We start from the raw sequence: 25549 nt of genomic DNA on the forward strand, positions 1-25549 counted from the left end.
CATGCAAAATTTACAACATTTACATTTAGCACATTAAATACATTGCATTCCTCATAAATGATTGTTTGAATGATGTGTTTAAATGCCTGATACAATGGCAGCCTTTCCAACTTAACTTGGTCTTGGGATGTATAATATGAAAAGGCTGTTTTCCCAGAAAAAGAGGAGACTCCAGGGACAGAAAAGATTATCTAGTTTGGTAACACATTGTTTGAGGTAGGCTATAGGCAGAAGATAAAAGGGAACTGTATGAATCTCCCATTTTGGAGTGACTATTTTGCATTTGGTCAAAGGCTAAAGATTATTTTTATTACACATTCATCCACCAATAATTTTCTTTGTTAATTGATTTGCTCTATAGAAAGTTAGAAAATAGCACAGAAATGTGACGTCTTGTTTTAGCCGATTAACTGTCTTAAACCCAAACTTATGTTTTCTGTCATGCAAGATAAAGAAAAGCAGTTAATATTCATTCAGCCATTTTTGCTTTAAAAATCTCTCGAATGATCAATCGATTATCAGTAGTTGCTGATTTATTATCTGTCGATGCACTAATGGAGTAATTGACTAATCATTTCAGCTCTTGTTTGGACTTTGGGAACTACAGTTGTGAGGCGCATTTCCCATGTGTACTTGCATTAATAAAGCAGGTGTGCTCTGCTTGATGTCAGTATAACCCTTGAGAGTTCGCTCATGTCAAAACGTTTTCCCCAATAAAAGGTTTAGTGTTTTGCTTTATTATAAAATGCGTGTGGAGCATTCCTTTATAATATTTTCAAATTACAAAACCAACTCCATTCTTGGATTTGCATAATCGCTGTTACACTATCCTGATACTAGAACTAGAGGCATACAAAGGCAGTCATGACATTTACTGATTTTTGTTATGACAACTTTCTGCTTTCTGGAAAAGGTAAGTGGACTAGACAGCATTTATTTGGTTCAGTAAAGCCTCTTATTCTCTGTGTTGAGGTATAGCAACACATGTTGTCTATCAATGCAGAGGCAGTATAACAACCAACAGGGCTGTTAACCCCCGTTCACAGCCCTGTCAAGGGGGACACCGGGTCAGTTGTCCCGGGGCCTGGGTCACGGGAGGGCCCTCTAACCTTTAAATAATCTGCAAGGGAGGGGGCCTTTGGAGATCTTAGGATACACTTTTGACTGGTACTGTATATATACATATATATATAATGATGAATCCGCCATCACACTGAAATTTTGGAACACTATACCATCAGCTGTCTCACCACCACCTCCGTGCACAAATTAATTTGAATTATTTTCAGCTCCATTTCCACTATGCAATGGAATGCAGGACGATAGTGCCTCTCAACACCATATCTATACTTAATGTTTCCTGTGTAATCATGCTACACACCCAGAACGTATTAAGAATTGGTAAGTGGATTAATGTTTGGGACACAATGAATAACTGTTGTCCCGACATGAAGAAAAGAAAAGGCGTTTTCCAGAGGATTCTGAGAAAAACTTTAATTACCTGGAATCAGCAACATAAATCCCTCCTTGTTTGTAAGTGGGGAAAAAAAACCTTATTCATCAGCAGAGCTTTGTTCACAGGGAACAGGATAACTGCCAGGGCATGGGATAATCATTCAGGCCGGGAATCTAACAGGAGTCCAGGCCAATCCCCAAACATTCACAGCATATTGTAACTTCTTTTCTGGTTACTCTTTATGTCATATGTCTTTATGCAATATACACTGTGTCCACTTTATCAGGTAAACCTGTACAATCTATTGCTATTCAATACGACAGCTCTGCCATAAATTCTACCTTAATACTGTAATGTTTAGTTGTTGTTGACATTGTTGGAAATGTGTAAATTCAATTACATTACATGTATTATAATTTATATTGAAGTCACAGTTAAAGGTGGTGGTGTACTACAATACATTGAGAGATGTTTCTAATATTTTTGTTTAATCTTTAAGAAAAGGTTTTTTTCTTGCAGATGTTATGCAAAATGGAAATGGAAATGTTTAAATAAAATGTGAATCACTGTGATTTTCCATCAACGGGTTTGACACAAATACTTTCAATGGACACATGACATGGTTTAAAGCTGTAACGTGGTAACTTTTAAATAACCATGTTTCCTTGCTGCTTCCCACCCCATTTAAGTTAAGCACTGTCATAAACGATTTTGTCTCCTTTGTAGCAATCTGTAAAACCTGCAACCTGAACTATTTCAGACACATACAGTTTGGATGTCCTGTTTTGGGGATTTAAATGTTTTATTTGATTTGAATATTGGAATAAATGTTGCAATGCAAATTGTCAAAAATAAATAAAACACCACTGCTGTGTCATAAACATTGTTTTGGTTATGTACCTATTAAAATGTTGAAAGTATAGGGTGTGCATGGGCTTAGAACATTATGATGGAAGTACTTGATGCCCATTTTCATGCTCAATTATGTTTCATAAGTTGTTGCAGCAATTTTGGGTTGATACCATTTTTTACCACTCAAGAATTGATAAAAATTGTCAAAAATCTCTCCAAAATACCATATTAAGACACCAAGACCTTGAGGAACCCCATACAAAAACCCATGCCATGTTGGAGCATTATTTAGCCACCTTCCCGACAAGCTAGCATGACAAAATAATAAGAAATGCAACTAATTAGCTAAAGATTTCTTAGTCAGCCAAGACCCTTGCACTGACTAAGAGAAAGCAGCCCCTCATGGTGTGGCTACACCATTAGTATCAGTCTGAAAAAGCAACCATGAGTTTGTAGTCCAGTTCCTTGCAGGCTTTGCAGAAACGTGGAAGAAGTTTACAATATCTATACAGCTGAGATGACCTCCAAAGTAACTTGGAAAAGTGGTTACCAGTTATGAAAAGTGATCTTTGTATAGAAGAATCTTGAGTTGTTGTTTGATGACATAGCCATGGTTGCAAATTTGTACTGTATTCTCAGACCACACCGCCGTAAAAAGAGGGTGTTTCGTCTGGATGCCTGAATGTAGGCTACAGCTGTTGATCTAATTTAAAACCTATTTAAAGGGAAATTTAATTATCCCATGTTTATCTCAACATGACAGGCCACAAACAAGTCCATTCTAACCATGTAGAATATGTACAGATGTGTAACAGGATGCATTTCCATGCATTAAACATTGCATGCTGAATAAAAATACACACATCTGTACCAAGAAGGTCTAATACCACAGTAAAAACATTTATTTGGAATTTCCTTTTATATTGTCTTACAAACATTGTTAATACAAAACTTGTATTGAAGGCCAGACATGAGAACTGAAACATCTGACTAAGCATTTACAATTCATTACAAGTCTATTATATTGTAAACTGCAGATCTAATTCTAAGTATGGAAGAACCAGACAGATTAGCTTCGCAATAACAAGGCCTTCTGTCTGGCTTTTTTTTTTTTTTTTTTTTTTTTTAAATGTAGGAAGTTATCAATAAACATGAGTGCTTTTTGTTATGTTTACTTTGATGTGTTATGTCTTTATGTTTGCTTTTGGGAGACACAGATCATTTATCAGCATATTTTCATCAAAAACAAATTAGTTTCAGTACACAAACAGCAGATGAAATCCATCACTGTGCTCGTTCCTGTGGGCCTGACAAGGTGTTAGTGGGTCTAGGGAAATGGGCAGGGCTGGATTTGCAGACTCGACTATGGGAGAAATGTGTCCACCTCTAGCTGTCCTGTTTGATCTCTCCTGTCCCCTTAATGAGGCGCTTGTGTCCCCTTTTTCCTGCTGGGCCGCGGGGCTTAGCGAAGGCCTGTTTGTGAGCGTGCTGCTTGGGATGGACCTCGTCATACAGAAACTCCTCAGTCAGTTCATCTCCGTTATCAATCTCCAACTGCACATAGATGCAAAAAAAGGAAATAAGCATGCAGGTGAATGAAACGTAGTACTCAGAATTTTTACGCTGAACATAAATCACATTTATTAGTCAGCTTGAGGTTGTGCATAGAACCAGGGCTGAAACACAAATGATCCTTTATTTATTTATTTTTGTATAAGTTCAAAAGTAGTCAAATGTAAATATATTGAGTCAAAAAACACAGAAATCTGCCTCTAAAATACTGACAATGTGTAAAAATAACTAGTAGCTGTAGCTACAACCCTGAATGAAACTGTGTTATATCATTTTCTATCCATCTGTTACCTTTTTAGCAATTTCTAAATAGTAATCTTTCTCCACGCCCTCCAGTAGTCGACTCTTGCAGCTGGAATACAACATCCGCTCCTTAATGCTACAGCTGTATCCTGGCATGGAGTATATGAACACTGCAGACAGGTAAAGAGAAGAAGTCGATTTATGAGAATTATAAGTAAATGTTGGCATTAATATGTCGATGTAGATGAGTGGTTTTAAACCTGGGGAAAAAAACTCCCCAAAAGGGTCCCAACATTGATCTGGAGGTTGACTACATGATTAAAGGAGTAAAAAACAGACAAATATATATATTTATGTTACATTAAAAAAAATAAGTTTTTTTTTTCCCCTGTGAAATACTGGATACTCTCACCTCGTAGGGCCTATACACATTCTTGAAATGAAACAATGAGATAAGGAAAATCAATATTTGGAAATGCCCACAGCCCGTCCACAACAAGGCCATTTTCTGTGATGACACAGACAGACACAAGTAACTATTGCTAAATTTCAAGGGGTCACTAGCCAAAACGATTTCTCTCTCTCTCTCTCTCTCTTACAGATGTGAAAGAAGAGGATAATCAGAGGACAGGGAATCAGTGACATACCGACAGATTCCAGGTAGTCTCCTTCGTGGGAGTGTTTGTAAAGGAAGAAGTGGTATCTGGGAGTGTCTTTGGGAACTCTGCGGGGCAATTCACGAATTTCTGTCGGGTTTGAATGGACAAGCTCGATTGTCTCCTTCTCTACATCCAACCTCTGAAACACAGTAATAATGCACAGTATACAAGAAGTGTTTCTCTCATGGTAAAACATCAGAAGTTCAATATATCAACACTGACACCAAACTGCTCCTGATTATTTTTTTTCTTTCTGTTAACTGGTCACACTTATATCAACTCACCAGTTGTATGTAATTGATGCGTTTTTGGGCAAGTTGCTGCAGGGCTCTTTTGGCTGTCTCCTGCAGTGGGAAAGTGAGGCCCTGAAGTGTCTGTTGCTTACTCTCAACACAGATCTCTGTCTTCACCTGCAGGGGGCAGCAAACACACACACACACACACCTTAACTATTTTTTTTAAGCCTCAAAACTAAGATCCAGAAAGTGTTTTATGGGATAATATAGCTTTACACTTTGTACTGTCACTCATTACAACCAAAAGTAATGTTATTTGCCTTTTCCCATTCACCTCAGATCTCAATAACAAATATAAACATGCAGTAAATGATGCATCAACATACCTGTTTAACCCGACCCTGAAACGAAAATTACAAAAGTAAAAAAAAAGAAAAAAAAGTTACATTTCCAAAGTAAAATTATATTACAGACACAAGCAGACTTTGGCAGATGCGACAATGACAACACTTGTGATGCAGTTTGACCTCTCACCTCTGTGATTTTGATCCTCTGGAGCTCCTGCTCGGCTAATGTGAGCGGAGCAGGACCTGAGCAGGATGACACGTGATGCTGGTAGCCCAGCAAACAGATGTCCTCCTAGTGTTGCAAGCAAAATAAGAGGCCCTTTACAGGCAGCACAGGACAAACACCTCCAAAACATGTCATTACAGCAACTGTCATAGTAAATTAAATGAATCTGAATATTTCTGACCTCAGCTGTGCCAAACATCTCATACTTCACATGGCCACCACCAAACTCTTTCTTCACTGTGGCACGGGTGGCAGCATACAACATCTTTTGTTTCACCTGCATCCATCAGAGGGTAATATGGTAAATATGTATATACAGTGTACTGTTTGTATATATGTTGCTGTCAGGTGGAAACGCTTTTCAGTAAAGATTGAATATATTCAAGAAGGAATTGCTACAATTCTTAGAAACACGCAGTGGTGGAAGAAATATCAGATCTTTTACTTAAGTAAAGTAGCAATACTAGAGTGTAAAAATACTCAGTTACAAGTCAAAGTCCTGTATTATATAATTAATTAATTAATTTAAATACTTATACTGTGTGTATATATACACTACTGGGTATCTAAAATAATTGGCCATAATTTATTAGTTGAGTTATATTTTGTATTAAAAATCTTTATGCCTGCAGCAACACACATTTTCCTCTGGGACAGATAATAAATTGACTGCTTGATAATAATCTGAATCTGCAAAATAACTACAGCTATTAGATAAATATAGTGGAGTAAAAAGTGCAGTAGCATGAAATGGAAAAGCTCAAGTAAAATACAAGTATTTCAAAGTACAGTACTTGAGTAAATGTACTAAGTTATATTCCACCACTTGTAAACACCTTGAAAACAGAACAGAAAGGTTTAATTAAGTATGGTCACCGATCTAAAAACAAGACTGCTTTTAAAGGGGGAACTAATCAGCTATTTTAGATTGTCCTACGTGTATTTTGCAAACTGGGGGTGTGGGATTTGAAAAATGCTGGCACTCACCGGTGCAGGTGGGGTCTTATGAAAGATGCTATTTGATTTTTGACCATTCGTTTGATCACATTTCAGAAATATGTGTGTATGTAGCTTTAGTATGTGGTGCAGAATGAAGAATATGTGGTACAACATACTGGAGACTGATCAGGAGACCACGATATGAAGATCCACTCGTAGCCCTGTGCATTCTGGGAGTCGAGACGGTATAAAATGTAGCAGGGCTCCTGGTCGTTGAGGAGAGGAAGCAAGAAGTGATCATAATCCTGGTCCCAGCTCTTTTCCGGCTCTCTGAAGGACCCTAGCACCAGCTGCTCTGAAAACCAGACCACTACTCATTACATACCTCACCGTCCCTATATGTAGCATGCCCTTTGCAGAGCAAATTGACACGTACAGTAGAAGTTAGACTATAGTCCACAGTCAAACAATAATTATGTACACGTACGAGTATTATTGCTTATTGAGACAATACACAACTTATATGATAAAAAAAAGTGATTATCAGTCAAAACTTTACTCTCCATATTCCCAACTCTATTACATTTTTATATCTGTTGACGAAATTATTTTCTTTTTTAAACGCAAATGAGCTACATATTTTCACTCCTTTTTGCTAAAGTGAAGTCATACTGATTGTGTCTTATTTTAAACTTTAGGACACTTTTTGACCCTATACATGATGTTTACTAAGTCTCTCTACATTTTAAGTACAGTATTCATAGTATTCATCATATTCAAGTACAATACAAACAACGTGTATATATATATATATATATATATATATATATATATATATATATATATATATATATATATATATATATATATATTGATGTGGTGGCATTAAAACACAAATTTAAACTCCCAAACTGTTCTATGTACAAAAACAGTGTTATCAAGCTTTATCTTTTGGTCAGCAAACAACCAATTATTTTCATTATTGATTAAAATACTGATTATTTGTTTCCATCAATCAATTAATGGGATTGGTCTGTAAAATGTCAGAAAATCTTGAAAAATGAGTTTTCTTAAGTCCAAGCTGAAACCTTCACATATCTTTGTTTTGTCCGACCAAACAAAGTCCAAATTTAAAAAATGGAGAAAAGCAGCAATATCTTCACATTTGAGAAGCTAGAACCTGAAAAATGTTGGCCTTTTTGATTGATTCCGAGAATATTTACCAACTGATTGATTAATTGTCTCAGCTCCATGGTCAACTACCAACACAGTCTCATCGGTCACCACTTCATGTGTAAACTCATAATGTCAGTCTGAAAACCTCAACTTAAGAGTCCATGGGGTCTCTCCGTTTGCTCCATGTGCTGTGAAAGAATGCAAAGACTAGTCTCGGAATCATTTCTGACTGACTTGAAAGGATGAGGTTACATCTCTCAAAGGAGTTGACAAAACCTAACAATGTGAATCAAAACTCTTATAGCTTGGAAATCACAAAACATATTGCTAAAGTCTGATGGCCTTGTGAGGTGCAGGGGATTTCCTGACCATCTCTTGGGGCTTGTTGCTATTCTGAGACACAACACATTCCAGCTCTGCACCCACACATACTTTCCATTAGCTATTCTCTCTTAATCCCTGTCTTTATAGGTCCATGTTAGTATTAAACCGTATGTAAATTACTCACTTCTGTCTTTTTTCCTTCCAGTTTAATAAAAAAAAAATGTTTAAATCATAAGCTATCAGAGGACAGTTTGCTGATAGGAAATTAAGTGGCATACGAAAGCCAGCAGTGATGAAATTGACCAGAATGATCTTGTTTCTCTTTTGACATTGGAATGAACATGAGTGTCACTGGGCAGCAGCAAGCACCCGTTACACGTCACATGTTGCTTGAAATAGCTGAGTGACGCCCGGAAAGTTCATAGTGCTTTAGTAAGGAAGTAAAACCGGCCTGACACTTTCTGCTGTGAGATGGTCGGTCTTTGTAGCAGCAAACTCTTCTCTGTCTATCAATACTTTCAATATTTGATATGGTAGGCACAATCCACAAAGATAGCCCCAGAATGCATCTGTTATGAATCCGATTACAGTGTCAGATAGCTAAACAAGATCAACAAGAACACTTCATGAACATATCAGTCCACCTCCATAATCTGCTAGACATATTGCTTCACTGACTATTTTTCCCATAGACTGCTCAGCTGACACACTGGATGTCTGTTCTCACACAGCTGTCCTCTATTTATAGAAGTTAGATAGTCTGTAGCAGTGGTTAAGCAATGTTGTTTTTGGTTTGTAACCCCTTAATACGAAAGCCACGTCTACTTGTGATGACGCAAATTCTTTTTCTCACATGAAAACAATCTGAGAATTGAAAATGATTCTTCCATTAGGCCCCAGTTTGTGCCTCTCATGTATTGCCAAATATACTCGTGTCACAGAGCCAAGTATCCATTTTTTTTCAAACAAATAGATGGCCAGCAACACTTACTGCTGTTCTGAAGATATTACCACAATATTTCTCTCTATCTGGATGACAAAATATTGTTTGCTGCACGACAACAAAGAAATTCAACCCAAAGATAATAGCCAGATATAACATGTAGGCTTTCTAAAAGTGTGAAACCAAATTTCAAAAATGGTAGTTATATTAGTCTATACTGTTTACATTGTATTATTTTGTGTGTGTCGTACAAAAACAAGCAAGGATGTCATTTCTAGCTACCTGCATGAAGAAAAACATAAAAAAATATGTTGTATTGAGCAGCAAACCACATGGTTAGAAGAGTGAAACAACCTTGTGTGATTTTTTTTTTTTTAAAAGATAACCTTTTCTTAATTTCTCACAAAAACCTCTGAGACTCAAATGTAATGGTAAATACACGAGGAACAAACTAAATTGAAGTGATTTCTGGTCATGTGAATACATTTTAGAGTGCTGAAGACGTAAAACTAATTTAACTTGAGAAGAAAAAAAGCATCATCTTATATCAACGGATAATCTTGCATTTTATTCTTCCTACCACGATAATCATCTTGTCATCACAGGTTAAGAACAAAGTTTGCAGCTCATTAAAAAAGGGACGATTTGCTTCTTGAGCCACCAAAAACACTCAAAAATCTTCTTACTCAATTTATTCAAAGAAAGGAAAACTATTTATACATATTGCTCTTATACAATACTGAATACTTTCACCTCTAAAAATCAAACGAAACAGTCAAAAAAATTAATAAATGCTCTTTGATTGAACTGTTCACAACTCATGTCCACACAAAGACCACGTGTGATTACGGTACTGGTCACAAGTAGACATTTTAAAGGGGTCACAAACCAAAAACGTTTGCAACCCCCTGTCAGAGAATTCATCCTTGCATTAAGAACTTGTTTTTTCAAGATGACACTGATTTGTTGATAGGGCTGGGCGATATGGAGAAAATTACATTTTGACCAAATACCTCGATATCGATACCGCAACGATATTGTAGTGTTGACTATTGGTGCTTTCACAAAATATTTACACAATGAGATTTTTGATAAATAATCATCAGTAATGTGGATATAATGACTAAGTGGGTAAAGGCAAATAATAGAACAGTTACAACAGTCTGGTAAGTTCAGAAAATGACATAACTTTACTGTAATGCAGCCTATAAAACCAGTAAAAGACAATACTTATGCCATATTACGATATCCAAAATCTAAGACGATATCTAGCCTTGTATCACGATATCGATATATTGCCCAGCTCTATTTGTTGAGTCAATTTGTAATGTGACACGGTCTGGACAGTTGCCCAACAGATGGTGCGAGATATTTTTTCTCAGATTTAAAGCAATCCACCTACCATAAGATAGAAATTAAACGTACTTTAAAAACACACTGTGATACACAAAACATATATCATGGATGATTTATATCTTACATCCCACTGAGGGCTGACTCATCCCTATGTTTGACTGCTCCACTGTACACCATCCTGGGTCACTCACCGTCTTGGATGCGCACCTTGATGAGGCGCATTGCTCCACCTCTTGCCCTGGCCAGGAACTCCCTCAGCTCTGGCGTCACCACTAGAGCAAGAAACATAGCGGGTCAGCAGTCTCTTCCTCCCGCCAAGCACTGTAGCAGGGGTGATAAGAGACAGAGGAAAAAGCCACACAGGATTGGAGCTCCACTGCACTAGGCCCAAATATTCAGTCCAGTCAAGAGACACTTAAGTCCAAACAGAGGAGCCTTTACTTGAAAACGTCCTTTACTTCAGATGATGTGACTCAGTACAGTTCTGACTGCTGAAAAAGACGGATCGCAGAGTGCGTCCGGACTCGTTGAGAGTGTGCGACAGTGTGAAAAGGGGTATCGCTAAAGTAACTAGGACAGTATCATGTGCACACAGACAGGGAACCTGATCACCTCTCCCAAATTTAGACTGTCCAGCCCTGGGTACTGGCCTGTGACACCCCCACCACACACCAGGACCTGGAGGAAGAGACCTTGACCTGCAAAACTAATAACCAACTTCTGTCCCAAGAACAATTCAAATCAAATGAGCAAGCTACTAGTAGGGTGGGATTTATAATATCTCTGGGGCAGTCACCCCACTGCACTATTGTTTCACTATTAACACACATTAATGGACTGCTCTCATCTTCTCATTAGTTGTATGTTGTTTGAGCAAAAAACCCAATATCTGTCTGTTTATGAATTATAAAGCACAATTATTTGGGCTGAGGTTGGGAAAAAGCGCACAAAAGCAGCGGTTATATCTTATTTAAAAAGGTGCATATTGTTTTGGAAAGTTTACCCAACATATTGAACTTTGTCAATCTCAATTTACTCGACACATGACAACCGTGATGGTCAACAGATTGTGTAAGATGTTTTTGCCGTCACAAATCACCTGGACATGGTGACAGCATTTTCCCCAATCTCAAGTCAACAGATTTAAAACTACTATATTTAAGGTTCCTAATAACTCCAGCTTTAAAAATTATACAAGAATTTTAACTGGAAATTTAACCTGAAAATGGATATTACACTGACAATTAAAACTCATAGGAAAGATAAAAAATAAAGTAATAATTTGTCAATTGGATGAATGGTTGCTGATAATGGGCAGTGTAGATATATATATATATATATATATATATATATATATATATATATATATATATATATATATATTTTTGTATATAATAACTTTCTGGCCACACTGGATCTCTCCATGACTTTGTTCACAAACCACAACACAATAATAAATTGACAAAACAAACATCTTACAAAGAAACAGTTTAATGTTAAATAGAAATATAAAAAAGAATAGACAAATGATCCATTTTTGCAAACTACTTATGTACAATTTGAATTTAACGCTTCCTGTGTAATTTACAATGAGCTGGCTGTGCTGACCCCTGCTGCTCACTTTGACTTTGGCCTTCAACAGAAGCCTTGCCTTCACTTTGTCGCAATCAGTCATCGATGGTCGGGAGCCAGAATGCCTGAAAGATAAAGCATTCAAAATGTTTCATCACTAAAGAACCATTTTGTGTTTGCTGAGGTTTTTGTGTGCATGTGTAGTCCCGTAAAAGGTGAAGTTTCGCTGTTCTTTTTTTTATATAAATACGTATATCTAATTTATATCGTCGTCTTGCTTTGCATTTTTTCCGCCTGATGATTTTTTTTTTTAAAAGATTGTTTATGGGTTTACGAACCCTGGACCTTCTGCATCAAGGAATAAACCTCTATTTACACTACCGGTCAAAAGTTTGGGGTCACTTAGAAATTTCCATTATAGACAGAATACCAGCTGAGATCAGCTGCATTGTTTTTTTAACCAGGGCAGCAGTTTTCAGATTACATTATGTGTTTACATAATTGCAAAAGGGTTCTCCAATGTTTTCTCAGTTAGCCTTTTAAGATGATATCAGATTAGTAAACAGAATGTGCCTTTGGAACATTGGATGAATGGTTGCTGATAATGGGCAGTGTAGATATTGCAGTAAAGATCCTGCTCTACCAACTGAGCTAACTGGCCACCCGCCTGATGAATTTAACACTGAAATGAACGACATGACAAGCTCACAGTCACTTACGCACAGTTGTATCCCGCATGTACAGTTTTAGATTGGAGTCATCAAGAGTGTTACAAAAAACACAATAACAAAAATGTAATACTGTGACTAAGAAGAAGATTAAGTCCATGAAATGCTCAGTTTAGTGACATCATATTTCACAGTCAAGTTATTGGTACCAAATTCCCCCAAAACAACTTAGATGACATATTTACTACCTAATGCAGCTTCCAAAGAAATGATTTAGAAATCTGCTTCAGTAATGCTTTTAGCCCCCACTCACCATGTTGGAGCAGGCACTTGCAAACGTCATGAACTTGGGGTTGAACTGCAGGCAGCTAATTGGTCCTGTGTGCTTCCCGTCTAATAAAGCCACCTTCATACCGCTCTCTGCATTCCACACGTGGATTTTTCCATCTTCAGAGCCTGGAATATATGAACAAAACACAATATGAGCAGCACTGTTATATGACGACCAAGTCTGTGAAGAAAACCTTTTTATTTGTCAAAAATAATGGTGTTTGTGAGACATTTCATATATTGGCCTTCTGCAACATCACTGAGCAGAGCAGAGATCTTGTTGTATTAATATGCAAAATGTTTCCCCTGCAGCATCACTAGGATTTAGGAATTGATTTTTGTACTTCAAGCTATTCCTATTATTTGTTTGTCTATGTATGGCTTTAGTAGAATTCAAAATCAATTGATTTAGTTTTTTTTTTTTTTTTTTTTTTAAATGGTTGTGATAAAGCTCCTTTAAAATGAAATAATGTATGAATCCAGAGAGAGAAACAAGAGAAAAAGAGTGCTCTTAACTTACCGATCATAACAAACTGAGAATCCGGGGTGAATGATGCCTCCAGTGTTACACATTTATTGTTGTTGTAGCCCTGTGGTTGAATGAATAACAGCATCCATGAGCAACTAATTTGTGCACATTAGTACTGCAACAGTGAACAGTTTGTTGGTAAGTTTTCAGATCCTCATATATAAAAAATTAAAAAGAATTTGAAAACAAAAAATACCGTCAGTTTTAACGGGTTAATGAATGGGTGCGATTTGACTGTGTGAGGGTTTTACAAACGTTTGTAATTTTCACTGTGACACTGTCCTGTGTGATTTAGATGTGAAATCTGTCTTTGTTTTTTTCTTTTTAAGTGATACATATTTTCATACATTGTGCGCGTCAATGAGTCGTCTCTTACCCCAAAGGAATGTAACACGGCACCCTTAAAAGCATCTAAGACACGAAGGGCTCCACCATTAGTAGAAAGAAGAATGAGTTTTCCATCATTGCTAAACTTGAGTCCTGTCCACTCACACGTCCGGTCATACTGGAGCTTGAAGGTTGCAAAAGGACCCTGTTGACGAGACGCGCCATGAATATATTAAATTGAAGCTATTTCTTTAAAATATTAGACAAACACACATTATGAATGGTCTCTCACACACAAACACTTCTTACCTTGTCAAACGACCGCAGATCATAAAGTTTAACCATCTCTGAATTAATTCCTGCAGCAAATATTAGACCCTCTGGATCAAAAGAGCACACTGGCTTCCCCTGCAGGTGCATCAAACCCTAAAATTGACACATGACAAGAGAAGGTCAATATCAGCTATATCCCTCGTGTCCATTTTCATTTTACTGCAACATCATTGGATGGTCACCAAATCACAAAAAAGGAGACTCACCTGACAGTTAGGTGACCGCAAATCCCACAGTCTGATTGTTTTATCTAATGAGCCAGATATAAATGTGTCGTCCACAGGAGACATGGAGAGAGACGTCACTCTGGTCACACATTAAAGAAAGAAGAGGAAAACATGAGAACAGAGCAACTTCCTACTCAACACTTCACATCAAATCAAGGTACAGACAGACCAGCATAAATCCAGTCCTCACCTTTTGTTATGCCCAGGAAAGTAGCGGATGTATTTGTTGTCATGAAGGGACAGGTACCGGATAGTATCTTAAATAACAACAACAACACAATAACAACATGACCAAATTATACATTAAACATGGCCAGCAACAGCAAGAAACAAGCTGGCAACCAAACATGAAATTGATTACAGGCAGGCGCGATGAGTTGACTCAACCGTGGGCAAGGCAGTCACTTGTACAGTTAGCTCCTGTATGGGGCAGAATCACAGACCCTCAAACTGTACAAACAACTACCTCAGACCAAAGTGAGTAGAGTGTCCAGCGATCCAGCAGCAGTCCATAGGGGTCATGTATACATCAACTACAGTTCAATTAGTAAAAACACACTGTACCCTACAGCTTATACTGTAGATCGAACTAATATGTCAAGGCAAGATGTTTACAATTCAGATAATCGTAAATATTGTGATATGATTTAAATGTTGTCTTCTCCTGCATCACAGTGAAATAAATGTTTCTACTTCTATGGCGCTAAATTCCCAGTATTAAAAAGGAACATGCCGACTTATTGTGAGTTTAGCTTATTCACCGTAACCCCCAGAGTAAGACAAGTCGATACATACCCTTCTCATCTCCGTGCGTGTTGTAATGCTGTCTGACGGCTCCAGCATTAGCTTAGCCCAGCACAGATCCTGCAGGTAACTGGTTCCAACTAGCCTACTGTTCCGAATACACAAAGTGACAAAATAACGCCAACATATACCATTTACATGTTGTGATTGTTACGCGTGTACAAAAAACAACGTAACATGAGACACAGCCATCTTCTATCTGTAAACAAACCGGGAACTATATTCTCAGCCAGGCTTGCTGCGAGCATATCACTCCGCCCAAGTACTATATTCTTCCACCTGAGAATATAGTTCCCGGTTTGTTTACGGTTAGAAGATGGCTGTGTCTCATGTTACGTTGTTTTTTGTACACGCTGTGACTCTACAAATCACAACATGTAAATTACAACATGTTGGTGTTATTTTGTCACTTATTCGGAGCAGTAGGATTACTGGAACCATTCACCTGCCTGTTCTGTGATGGGCTGATGCCACTGGAGACGTCTGGAGATGAGAAGGGTATGTATTGACTTGTCTAACTCTGGGGGTTACGGTGAATAAGCTAAATTCCCAATAAGTCGGCATGATCCTTTAATGACTTTTCCCATTATTAATGATCACAAATCACATTTTCATAACAGAATAATAAACACTGGGATAGTTGATTCGTAGACGAATTCTTCATTCTGCGATATATCAACAATGCCATAATGGACACAACCTGAAACGTATTCATGCTACCAAACAAAAACTACCAACAAGTATTTGTGCATCAACATACCATCGATTTTGTTGGAACTGTAGACCACAGTGTTTGCAGCATGTGTGTACCTGATCAGATCCACTCCATACTTTTTGCTGTAGAGAGTCCTCTTGGGTCTGCCATATATCAGATTATGAGAGAGGGGGGGAAATGAGCATTTGAATCACTGAATGATATTAATCTGTGCAGACAAATAATCTAGTTGTATTTTTTATAATTAGCCTATTGCTCTATTACTTTTCATTCACAAAATGACTGAACACATCAACGATACTGCCTCAAATGATCAGATAATTGCTTTTTCTTTGTTTAAAATATTTATGTTTTCACTACTGAAAGATGTCTCTGACTGCTGGTCAACATTTTAAGACACTGCTTTAAAACCAATTTACTGATAAGAGGTTGCTATTTTAACCTGTAAATCAGATACATTCTGGCTGCAACTAGCAATTGTGCTCATTATTGGTTACTTTTTCTTATTCATAGATTAATTGTTTGGTCTATAAAATGTCAGAATAGAGTGCTAAATGTCTGTCACAATTTCAAACTGCTTGTTTTGTCCACCCAAAACCCTAAGATATACAATTTACCATTACATAAGAAAAGCAGCAAATGTTCATATTCACACACATCCTCTCAGTACTATTTATGTTAGACTATTACTCAAAATCATTGATGGATCAATAGATATTGACGAGTTGGTAGCAGCCCTGTTCCACCTCTGCAAGGTTTTCTTCTTTTTTTAAATCAACTCAAACATGACGTTACCTAACAATTACTAGTCTATTGACACATAGATTAAGGTCTAACGTTATTTCTAACACGATGGCTACAAAACGGACAGAGTTAACGTTAATGTTGCAAGAAGACGTTTTACATCTCATACAATCGCTGCCGAGCATAATCGCAGTGCAGTAGGCCTCGCTAGCTAGCATAGCAAGTAACGTTAGCTAACGTCAAAAACAATAGAGCAAAATGAACATTAACCGCTCTTACTTTCCCTCTTGGCAGTCGTACAGGACTAAGGAATCGTCGTCGCTGCTGGAAATAATTGTTTCTCCATTTGAACTGAAATCGAAACAATTAATTTTGTCTGAGTTTTCTCGAAACACCTTAGCAACTCTAAAGCTCCGCAGCACATTGTCCGTCAGCTTCATGATGGCCTCGGTCAGTCTGAGGGGAAGCAGGCCCTCGTTTTACTTTAAATCGGTTGGCAGATGTCACCAATTGTAATTTGGATTCATATATTATGTATATATGAATTTATATGGTGCTACCAGTTCTTTTTTTAAAGAAGTGTAGTTCAAAAACAGCGACGAAAGCCCGCCTGTAATACTTCTGATCCACGGGAGTAAAGAGGAGGGAGGGAAAAGCACCGCCTTCGCGACGTCGGTGACGCGCATTTCATCATCTGACACCGACACGAGCATTGGTCGGAAACCACGCTATGTGATAGTTATCGCGATATATATCAAAGTTCAAAGTTCAAAGCCATAGAAACAACAGAAAATGCGTTATTCCAATGAATTAACAATGAGATGTTAAGAGTGAGAGTCAATAATATATCATATTTTACTCTTATATCCATCTGGACCCATCTGCAGTACTCTGCATAGAAATAGTCTGTCCCTTTCTCGTCATTTGTCTGTAGGCTACAATTACTAGCACTGATTATTAGCCCCTGTCTATGCTCTGGTCCAGCACTTTCTGTCACATTTGTCAGCCTGTTCTATTTTCTGTCAGCTTCTAGGTTTTGCTCCAGGAAGCAACATGGACGCAGGAGAAGTGAAGAAGAAAATAACAGCCGGAGTTCTGTCCTTACAGAAAGGTACGTCTGAGGTATAAACCAACTTTAACTGTTATGTCAACAGCCCATGTGTTTTTTTAAATGTCAAGAGTGCGGACATTTGTTTGGATAGTGTACAAGATTGAGGGTGACCATGGTAACATATATTTATTCATAAATAATTTAACGCTATTTCGTGTTATGTGTGTTTCCAATTGTGCGCTGGGTGATATGGATAAAATCCTCTATTACGATAATGTAGTTTTATATCACTAGTCGTCTACTACAGAAATATATAGGGGTATCATATAGCTGGGCTGGGCGGTATATGGCCAAAATCTTATCCCGATAAAGATACAGTATCACGATAGCACGTTTTCTGGTCATTTAATAAATAAATAGTCTATATAAATAACCACATTGTAAGCCTATTTTTTGTATACTTCTGTGTGTATTAAATGAAAAGTAGGCTACTGAGTATTTTCTCTTTTTAGAAAAATTAATATACAGTGCAAGGATCAGACGTAAATAGGCCTATTGCATTATTGCAGTTTGGCTGCTGGTTTTTCCGACGTGAAACAATATAGAAGAAAATATACGATAGATATCGTTTTGACGATATATGTCCTAGCCCTATGATAATACATTTTCTGGAAAATTAATTGACAAATTGTTTATAGATAAAATAACCAGATGGGTCATTTGCTCATGACAAGAAGTATACTTCACGTAGGTGCAAAAGTAAAAATTCATATACAAAATCTTATATTGTAGCAGTCCTGCTCATTAATTAAAACATTAAAACATTGCCCACAATGGCCTCATATAACTAGAGATGTTAAAGGGAAAGACACCATAGTAAACGGAATAGCAAAAATTGCTGATGGTTGACCAATTTATAGCATCTACCCATAGACTGTATAAAACGATCTACCCCCAGTGGGCCATGTGCTATTTCTTAGGATATGTGCTGATCTGTTAATTTTAAGCTGTCACACTTTTCTTTTGTGAATAAGTGCAAAAACATATCAAAAAGACAACTTTCCAACACTGTATGACCTGAATGTCTATAGTCAGGGTTTTTGATGATACCAAAAGTCTGTCATGTCCCGATTGGCTTAGTACCAAAATCTTACATGAAATATAATTTACTTGACGACTATTTCTACAAGTGAGAAGGCTCTTTGCTGTCATAAACAAACAATGCAAGCTTAGGCTTGACATGTTTGGTTTTCAAACAGAGCATGAATGCAGGTGTCTTCACAACTCAGAGAAACTTGCGACCGGTGTGCACATTAATTTAGCGTAAACTATAGGGCTATCCTTGACTAAAGAAATTCTTAGGCGACTAAAACTCATACGATTTTGGAATAATCTATTACTTGACTTAATGGACAGATCTGTTTCTCCACAAATAATCATGCAAAAACACCACTTTAAATCTGGAGTGTACCATAGATCTGCTCGTAAGTTTCTTGGAAATATGTCATTCAGCATGAAAAAGCTTTAAAAAATGATTAATTCACTACAAAAATCTAAGTCAACTAAGATCAAAATGACCAATCAGTCAACTTGTGTATCCTTTGAACTATGCTGCAGCATGCATGGCTACAAAGTCTGTTAGATACTACTCTTTTTTTTGTTCACCCAATCGGGGGAAAACAACTTCCGAGACAAATGCACAGCTGGATGATCAGTGGTTGGCTGTGTCCTGCGATCCATTCAAATCAATCATTACACACAAGGTACACATCTCCAGTCAGTCTCTGGTCAGATTTCTGCTTCACTGCCTGACTGCTGAGCTGGAGCGCACATAACAGGCTTCCACAGGAATCCACAGGCTTTATATCCCGTTTACAACCTTCACAGGTAGGCCGCCTCATGAAAGCAGAAATCACGGGACATATGTAACTGGTTTAGGATGATACCAGCTATTATATGTAGGGTTTTGGTTGAATTTAAACACAAAAGGAATGCAATGGTTTGAACACTTTCATTTCAGCCTTTAAAAGTAAGCTAACAGCCAACACATGAACAAATTATTAATTTATGTGAATAGAATAGGTATACAACAGCACCACACACACAAGTGTACTCCTGAAGTCTTCAGATTTATATGATGGGTAAGATTTTAACATAGCTACCAATCAGTGAAAGGACTGTACAGCCTATTAACTTTAAACACTTGAATATAGATTTCTGGCAACAGCCAATTGTTTTTGGCTCAGATTTATTACTTTACTGCAAATGTAACTTGCAATTTAATCTTCAATGCACCATACCAGTAATTCAAGTGGTGCAACTACCTCACCTTGATATCATTTTACTTTTGAGAAGTACTCACCGCCATCAAGTACAGCAGTGACCAGCAGTAACACAAACATAAAAAGCCGTAAGATATTGAATTTTGAGTCCTTGTTTCCAGATAGAATTGCAGAAATGTTAGTTCTTCTGAGAAGGTTAATGTTCACGATGATGACTACAATACTACAGTTCACCTTCTGATTTTTCAACATTTACTTGAGAGGTAGAAGTGTCCTTTGCCAAACAAACATTATTTGGTAGTAACTGTAGGATATCTGACATTTTCCTCTCTGCACATTGCTCAATTCAATATATGTGTTCTTTTTAAAATAACATGTTTTGTGGAAACTGTCTTTATAAACTATGGCTTTTTTAATTCCTCAGGCAATTTCTGCTGCGACCCACTGAACTGTCCATGGCACGTGTTCTTTCCCTGTTTCGGCCTCAGCCTTTTCTGGCCCTGGTGAGCAGGAGAAAACCTACATTGTGCAAAATGTCAATGGACTCAAGGGCACGTGAGGTGTTTGCAGCTGCAGTGGAAGCTGTGCAGCCAGACACGGTGGTCCGGCAGAGTATGGAGCGCAAGGAGGACTCAGTTATTATTAACGGTCACAAATTTACACTCAAACACAACCTTCACTTGGTGGGCTTTGGAAAAGCTGTACTGGGTATGGCTGCAGAGGCAGAGAGGATTGTGGGGGATCATTTAGTTAAAGGAGTAATAAGTGTGCCACATGGGATTCAGCAGACATTACAGCAGCATGGAAAAGAGTAAGCAAAAGCCTTAGGATGTAAACAACTTAAAGTATTACACAATAATAAGTTTAAGCAGCATAACAACATTTCTCACTTTCTTTACAGCCATCTCTTGTTAAAAGAAAACAGTCGCATCAGAGTAATGGAGGGAGCTAAACACAACTTGCCTGACGTTGATGCCCAGAAGGCAGCTGAAGCGATCAAGCAGTTAGCCAGTGAACTGACAGAGAAAGACCTGCTGCTTGTACTGATTTCAGGTAAAAATATATCTTGTTGCTTTTTTTTTTTTTTACAAAATCATACCTTGAAATGTAAATCTTAAATACAAAGTGGTGAATCTGTGTCTAGGTGGAGGCTCTGCGCTATTACCTGCACCCATCCCACCAATCTCATTGCAAGAGAAACACGATGTTACCCGCAGACTTGCAGGTGCTGGTGCCACTATTCAAGAGCTGAACACTGTGCGACGTGCCCTGTCTTTCTTAAAGGGTGGAGGGCTTGCTCATTGTGCTCACCCTGCCCAGGTAACATACTTTTCTTTAATTAGCTTTTTACTGTAGAGAAGAACTTGTTCTAGCATTTTATTATCACTCCTCTAATCTAATCTTCTTCACAGGTGGTTTCACTGATATTGTCCGATGTAATTGGGGACCCTGTGGACTTGATAGCCAGCGGCCCGACAGCGTGGAGTGAGGTGTGGCCTGAAGAAGTTTTGTCAGTCCTCGAACGTTACAAGCTGCTGAACTCTCTACCAGCCTCAGTAAAGGATGTCCTTGGGAGACCAAGTCCCAGGTGGAGGGAGAATAAAGATGAATCCAATACATCAGGACATGTTCTCAACGCTGTGATTGGCTCCAACAGCATTGCCCTGAAGTGTGCAGGTCGCCGTGCCCGAGAGTTAGGTTTCCGCCCTGTTGTGCTGGCACCAGGAGTGTGTGGCGATGTAAGGTCAGTCTCCAGACTATACGGCCTCCTGGCCCGCTTTGCCTGTTCTCGAGAGGAACCTCCTCCAGAGATTGCCGCTGAGCTGCTCAGGCTGGGGCCTGAAGTAGGTGTGGAGAGCTGGGACCTCTGCCGTACCATGCAGGTCTTGGGTGAAGGGCGTACAGAAGGATGGGGTTCCACGTGTCTCTTAGCTGGAGGTGAGCCCACTGTGGAGCTGACAGGCAACGGTCGAGGTGGTCGAAATCAGGAGCTGGCTCTTCGAGTGGGACTGGAGCTGAGAGGCCTGAAGCTTCCGCCTAATGGCCCTGTCTTCCTGAGTGGTGGAACTGACGGTCAGGATGGACCCACTGAGGCAGCAGGGGCCATCACTGATTGGGGGGTGTATGAAGAGGCACAAGCAAAGGGGCTGGACATCGACAACTTCCTTACCAACAATGATTCTTACACATTTTTTACATGTCTTTCTGCTGGTCAGCGCTTACTTGTACCTGGCCTAACCTGCACCAATGTGATGGATGTGCACATGCTACTTATCCCACCAATTCCCCATTAACATATGATAATTCCAAAGCACACCAAATAAATGATCTAACTCCAGTGGATCTAGATAAATAAAGTACTTTATCAGTCTAACTTGAAATTTTAGTACTCTATTTAACTCTAGCTAAACATGTTTGGCCCGTACCTGTGAAACCCTTTGTAAAGCTATATGAAAGCAAGACTGGTATTGCTATATGACATTATAACGACCACAAAATATGAGATAGGAGTGGAATATAAAAAAAAAAGAACATTTTTGTTATCAGCTTTTACCTGGGAACAATAAGCTCTTAAATAGTAGACTAGCTGATTTATCTTTTTTTACAAACCAGCTCTAGCAAGTAGAGACATCAAAGACATCAGTATTTCAAAAAAACAACACATTTAATATCAATCAAGCTATTTAAACAAAACTTGCATTTGTATTATCTTCATGCTTTGCCGCTGGTCTCTTCAGGTACCTAAAATATGCTGATGGTTTTGTTTAGTTCATTTGACAAGGACTATGTACAACATAAAATCTTTCTGTAAATACACACTGCAGTGCATTGTCTTGTATTACCGACTTGTCTTTGCCATTATAACAGCATTATAACTGTAAGGAGGCTCATACAATGCACACAAAGTATTCAACCCCCCTTTGACTTTTTCATATATCTTATTTTACATTAAATCCCAGTTAACTACTCTTTTTTGACACATTAACATAAACTAATGTCAAAGTAAAACAAATTGATAAGCACAAATATATAAAAATATTAAACCTCAAGTATCAATGTATTTTGGCATTTATTTTACCCTCTACCATGAAAAGCCACTATGGTCTGCTGTACAGAAGCACCCCCACGAAGTGCCACCATGCTGATCCTTTCAGATACATAATTTAAAATGATCTGTCACACCTTGATTACACAGGTGGTTTTCATTCAAAGTGTGCATATAAGGTGTGTCATTAATTGAATCTAATTTTGATTAGTTGTAAAGATTTGTTTTCACTTTGACACAAGAGATTGCTGTGAGTCAATGTTGAAACAGGACAAAGTCAAATGGGGGGTGAATACTCTAGACAGGCACTCTGTATCACTCATTAAGTGCAAATAATGCTCCTTATACAGTATGTTATGGAAAAACAGCAGTTAAAAAAACACAAAAATCGTGGAAGATGAAAGATATGAACTGATTTTCATGGACCTGTATTTCAAAAGACTTGAAAAATACATTCTATTGTTCCTTTCATCATTCAAATCAAGTCCAATTATTTTGCTCATGGTCAGAATGGAACATTTTTATGTCTGTTATCATCACAGTGTTCTTAAAGCAACCTTCATTTACACACAAACCCAGCAATATTTGTCACATTTGTACTGAAGCCTCATAGGGGAAAAAAGGGGACCAAAGCAAAAAATGTTATGTATGTGGAGTAAAGTTCTGCTCAATGACAAATGTTGACAAGCCAAAATAAATAGCTCACATTACTAGTTGATGTAGTGGATATCAGTATGACACTGTTGGTATGCATAAAAGATGTTTCTCTGGGCAGTCACCAGAAGGTGCATGCATCTTGAATGCACTGAAGATGCTTTATGATAAGCAAAACACAGGAGTCCAGCTCTCACTTGGATTAAGACCAAAGTCCAACACCATTGTCCTGTTAATCTCGATGAGTCTTGGGGGGATCTCCTGCTTTACTTTCCCTGCAAGAATAACAAAATGTTATTACTAAAAAAAAAAAAAAAAAAAAAAAAGCAGTAACGACAATGCAGTTTAAGTATGATAAAACCTCTAGAATGCTATATACATATTTTACCCCACGACCATCTATGGGCTGCACGATAATGTACGAGGAAAATATCTAATTGCGATTATTTTGACATATTGCGATTGCGATATTATTCACGATATTGGAGGGAATGATTGTTTTTGGATCATTATTCTCATTTTCATTTATAATTATTAACATTGAAAGAAATTAAAGTGATTATAGTGGGATTTTTGCGATTCTTTTCTTTAGTCTGTAGGATACGATATGTAGGCCGGGACATCTCTGCAGCACCACAATACTTAACCCTTGTGTTGTCCTTCGGGTCCCAGTGACCCGAAGGACAACACAAGGATTATGTACTTCCCTTTACTTTGTTGAGAATTGCTCTCTAAACAAGGGTTAATACAGCAACTTTGTTCTTGTTTGTACAGCATTTTGGTCAGCTTAAACTGTGTTTAAATGTGTTCTAGAAATAAACTTTACTTACTTACTTTACAAGAAACAGGGTTTAGAGAGCAATTCTCAACAAAGTAAAGGGAAGTACATAATCCTTGTGTTGTCCTTCGGGTCACTGGGACCCGAAGGACCACACAAGGGTTAACTCAGAATGGTTTGACACATATTTTGCCATTAACAAATACTGCGCCCCCTCTGCGATTTGGATATTGCACTAATCCATATTGCGATTTCGATACAATTGCGATTAAATGTGCAGCCCTACAACCATCTGTGCTATGTTTGCAATACATGTTTCATTTGAGAGAACATACAGTAATTACACTATATCCATTCAAGTTTCTAAGTCTCCCTTAACTATTAGATGCTCAATCAATCAGAAACAACATTTGGCATTAGATCCTAAAACTAGCTTTTGCCATTATGGTGGCCTATCCTAACTGAAGTTTTAGAGCACCAGACAGTGTGAGGAGGATAATCTACCTGTTTGAAGCGACATGGATGCTCGGAAACCTACCATCCACTGAGGTGAGGTGCTGTATCAGGTGTGCCTCCGTTCTGTCCAGTCCCTGAACATAAACACCAACAGACGGAGATAAAGCCAACGTGACTGGCACTAGTTTACCAAGTGATATAGAGATAAGGTCGAAGAAAACTCACCTTGTCGATAATACATATCGTTGACTGTATTCCCGTATACTTTCCATGCAAAGTGAATTGCGACAAGACTAAAAATTAACCAGCTGAGTAAGATTTTGAATATGGAGACTCTCATATCGTTGGCGAGCCAGTCGTCAACAAATTCGGATAGGAACGACAAGCAGCTGTCAGCGATGCGGGACAAAAACTCAAAATCCCACGGTTCCTCCATAGTGTCTGGTTATTCAGCTTGTGTGGAATCAATATGGTGAACTCTTCATCCGATTGATAATTTTAAAAAACGTCGCTTTGGCTAGGTAACGTTAGCACATGACATCCTGGTCGCCATCTCTACCATTAGCGAATTTGCGTTTCCTAGGATGGCGAAGCAATCCGGAAGGCATGGCCGGCCCTACTCTCCCTCTGATTGGCTAGTACGATAGCTAGGTTTAGGCAAGACACGTGGGATTGGTTAGGGTTAGGCTAAGAAGGTCAGGGTA

The 25549-nt window shown here is 38.1% G+C and overlaps 4 protein-coding genes across 9 annotated transcripts; 1 reads left to right on the top strand and 3 right to left on the bottom strand.

Annotated features, from left to right (window-relative positions):
- Positions 1 to 3187: 3187 nt before the first annotated feature.
- LOC120557271 (twinfilin-2) lies at positions 3188 to 10995 on the bottom strand. 2 transcript variants are annotated; one of them, XM_039797439.1, is made up of 10 exons: positions 10771 to 10995; positions 10521 to 10650; positions 6707 to 6885; positions 5773 to 5868; positions 5553 to 5657; positions 5405 to 5419; positions 5067 to 5192; positions 4771 to 4921; positions 4172 to 4293; positions 3188 to 3862 (listed from the first exon to the last, which is right to left on the bottom strand). In XM_039797439.1, the coding sequence occupies exons 2-10, from the start codon at positions 10615 to 10617 to the stop codon at positions 3695 to 3697; spliced, it is 1059 nt and encodes a 352-aa protein (XP_039653373.1). In that variant the 5' UTR covers positions 10618 to 10650; positions 10771 to 10995; the 3' UTR covers positions 3188 to 3694. The 2 variants fall into 2 exon arrangements, with proteins under 2 accessions (XP_039653373.1, XP_039653372.1); XM_039797438.1 differs by having other exon boundaries at positions 10521 to 10994.
- Positions 10996 to 11804: 809 nt separating this feature from the next.
- On the bottom strand, positions 11805 to 17239 carry wdr82 (WD repeat domain 82). Its single transcript, XM_039797441.1, has 9 exons — positions 16858 to 17239; positions 15880 to 15977; positions 14506 to 14572; positions 14295 to 14394; positions 14065 to 14181; positions 13805 to 13960; positions 13420 to 13489; positions 12883 to 13025; positions 11805 to 12026 (listed from the first exon to the last, which is right to left on the bottom strand). The coding sequence occupies exons 1-9, from the start codon at positions 17016 to 17018 to the stop codon at positions 11997 to 11999; spliced, it is 942 nt and encodes a 313-aa protein (XP_039653375.1). The 5' UTR covers positions 17019 to 17239; the 3' UTR covers positions 11805 to 11996.
- glyctk (glycerate kinase) lies at positions 15573 to 23667 on the top strand. Of its 5 annotated transcripts, none has more exons than XM_039797437.1 (6): positions 15573 to 15617; positions 17605 to 17689; positions 20336 to 20414; positions 20813 to 20964; positions 21056 to 21231; positions 21324 to 23667. In XM_039797437.1, exons 1-6 carry the CDS (start codon positions 15609 to 15611, stop codon positions 22203 to 22205), a joined length of 1383 nt encoding a protein of 460 aa, XP_039653371.1. In that variant the 5' UTR covers positions 15573 to 15608; the 3' UTR covers positions 22206 to 23667. The 5 variants fall into 5 exon arrangements, with proteins under 5 accessions (XP_039653371.1, XP_039653366.1, XP_039653369.1 ...); XM_039797432.1 differs by having other exon boundaries at positions 15579 to 15617; positions 20336 to 20722; XM_039797435.1 differs by lacking the exon at positions 15573 to 15617 and adding an exon at positions 17316 to 17408.
- On the bottom strand, positions 22558 to 25429 carry tcta (T cell leukemia translocation altered). Its single transcript, XM_039797443.1, has 3 exons — positions 25071 to 25429; positions 24928 to 24979; positions 22558 to 23886 (listed from the first exon to the last, which is right to left on the bottom strand). Exons 1-3 carry the CDS (start codon positions 25279 to 25281, stop codon positions 23844 to 23846), a joined length of 306 nt encoding a protein of 101 aa, XP_039653377.1. The 5' UTR covers positions 25282 to 25429; the 3' UTR covers positions 22558 to 23843.
- Positions 25430 to 25549: the final 120 nt, after the last annotated feature.

Source organism: Perca fluviatilis, chromosome 4, assembly GCF_010015445.1.
Source record: "Perca fluviatilis chromosome 4, GENO_Pfluv_1.0, whole genome shotgun sequence".
NCBI lineage: Eukaryota > Metazoa > Chordata > Actinopteri > Perciformes > Percidae > Perca > Perca fluviatilis.

What these genes read in the sequence shown, in the direction of transcription:
- wdr82 (XM_039797441.1), bottom strand. Translation starts at nt 17,018, where the DNA reads ATGAAGCTGACGGACAATGTGCTGCGGAGCTTTAGAGTTGCTAAGGTG. An exon ending in TACGACTGCCAAGAGGGAAA is followed by an intron (nt 15,978 to 16,857) that starts GTAAGAGCGGTT and finishes GATATATGGCAG; the next exon opens with ACCCAAGAGGACTCTCTACA. An exon ending in TTTCCTGGGCATAACAAAAG is followed by an intron (nt 14,395 to 14,505) that starts GTGAGGACTGGA and finishes ATGTGTGACCAG; the next exon opens with AGTGACGTCTCTCTCCATGT.
- LOC120557271 (XM_039797439.1), bottom strand. Translation starts at nt 10,617, where the DNA reads ATGTTTCTTGCTCTAGTGGTGACGCCAGAGCTGAGGGAGTTCCTGGCC. An exon ending in AGATGTTTGGCACAGCTGAG is followed by an intron (nt 5,658 to 5,772) that starts GTCAGAAATATT and finishes TTGCAACACTAG; the next exon opens with GAGGACATCTGTTTGCTGGG. An exon ending in GCATCAATTACATACAACTG is followed by an intron (nt 4,922 to 5,066) that starts GTGAGTTGATAT and finishes ACTGTGTTTCAG; the next exon opens with AGGTTGGATGTAGAGAAGGA.
- tcta (XM_039797443.1), bottom strand. Translation starts at nt 25,281, where the DNA reads ATGGAGGAACCGTGGGATTTTGAGTTTTTGTCCCGCATCGCTGACAGC. An exon ending in CGATATGTATTATCGACAAG is followed by an intron (nt 24,980 to 25,070) that starts GTGAGTTTTCTT and finishes GTTTATGTTCAG; the next exon opens with GGACTGGACAGAACGGAGGC. An exon ending in GCACCTCACCTCAGTGGATG is followed by an intron (nt 23,887 to 24,927) that starts GTAGGTTTCCGA and finishes TTATTCTTGCAG; the next exon opens with GGAAAGTAAAGCAGGAGATC.
- glyctk (XM_039797432.1), top strand. Translation starts at nt 15,587, where the DNA reads ATGCCACTGGAGACGTCTGGAGATGAGAAGG. An exon ending in TTACAGCAGCATGGAAAAGA is followed by an intron (nt 20,723 to 20,812) that starts GTAAGCAAAAGC and finishes CTTTCTTTACAG; the next exon opens with CCATCTCTTGTTAAAAGAAA. An exon ending in GCTGCTTGTACTGATTTCAG is followed by an intron (nt 20,965 to 21,055) that starts GTAAAAATATAT and finishes ATCTGTGTCTAG; the next exon opens with GTGGAGGCTCTGCGCTATTA.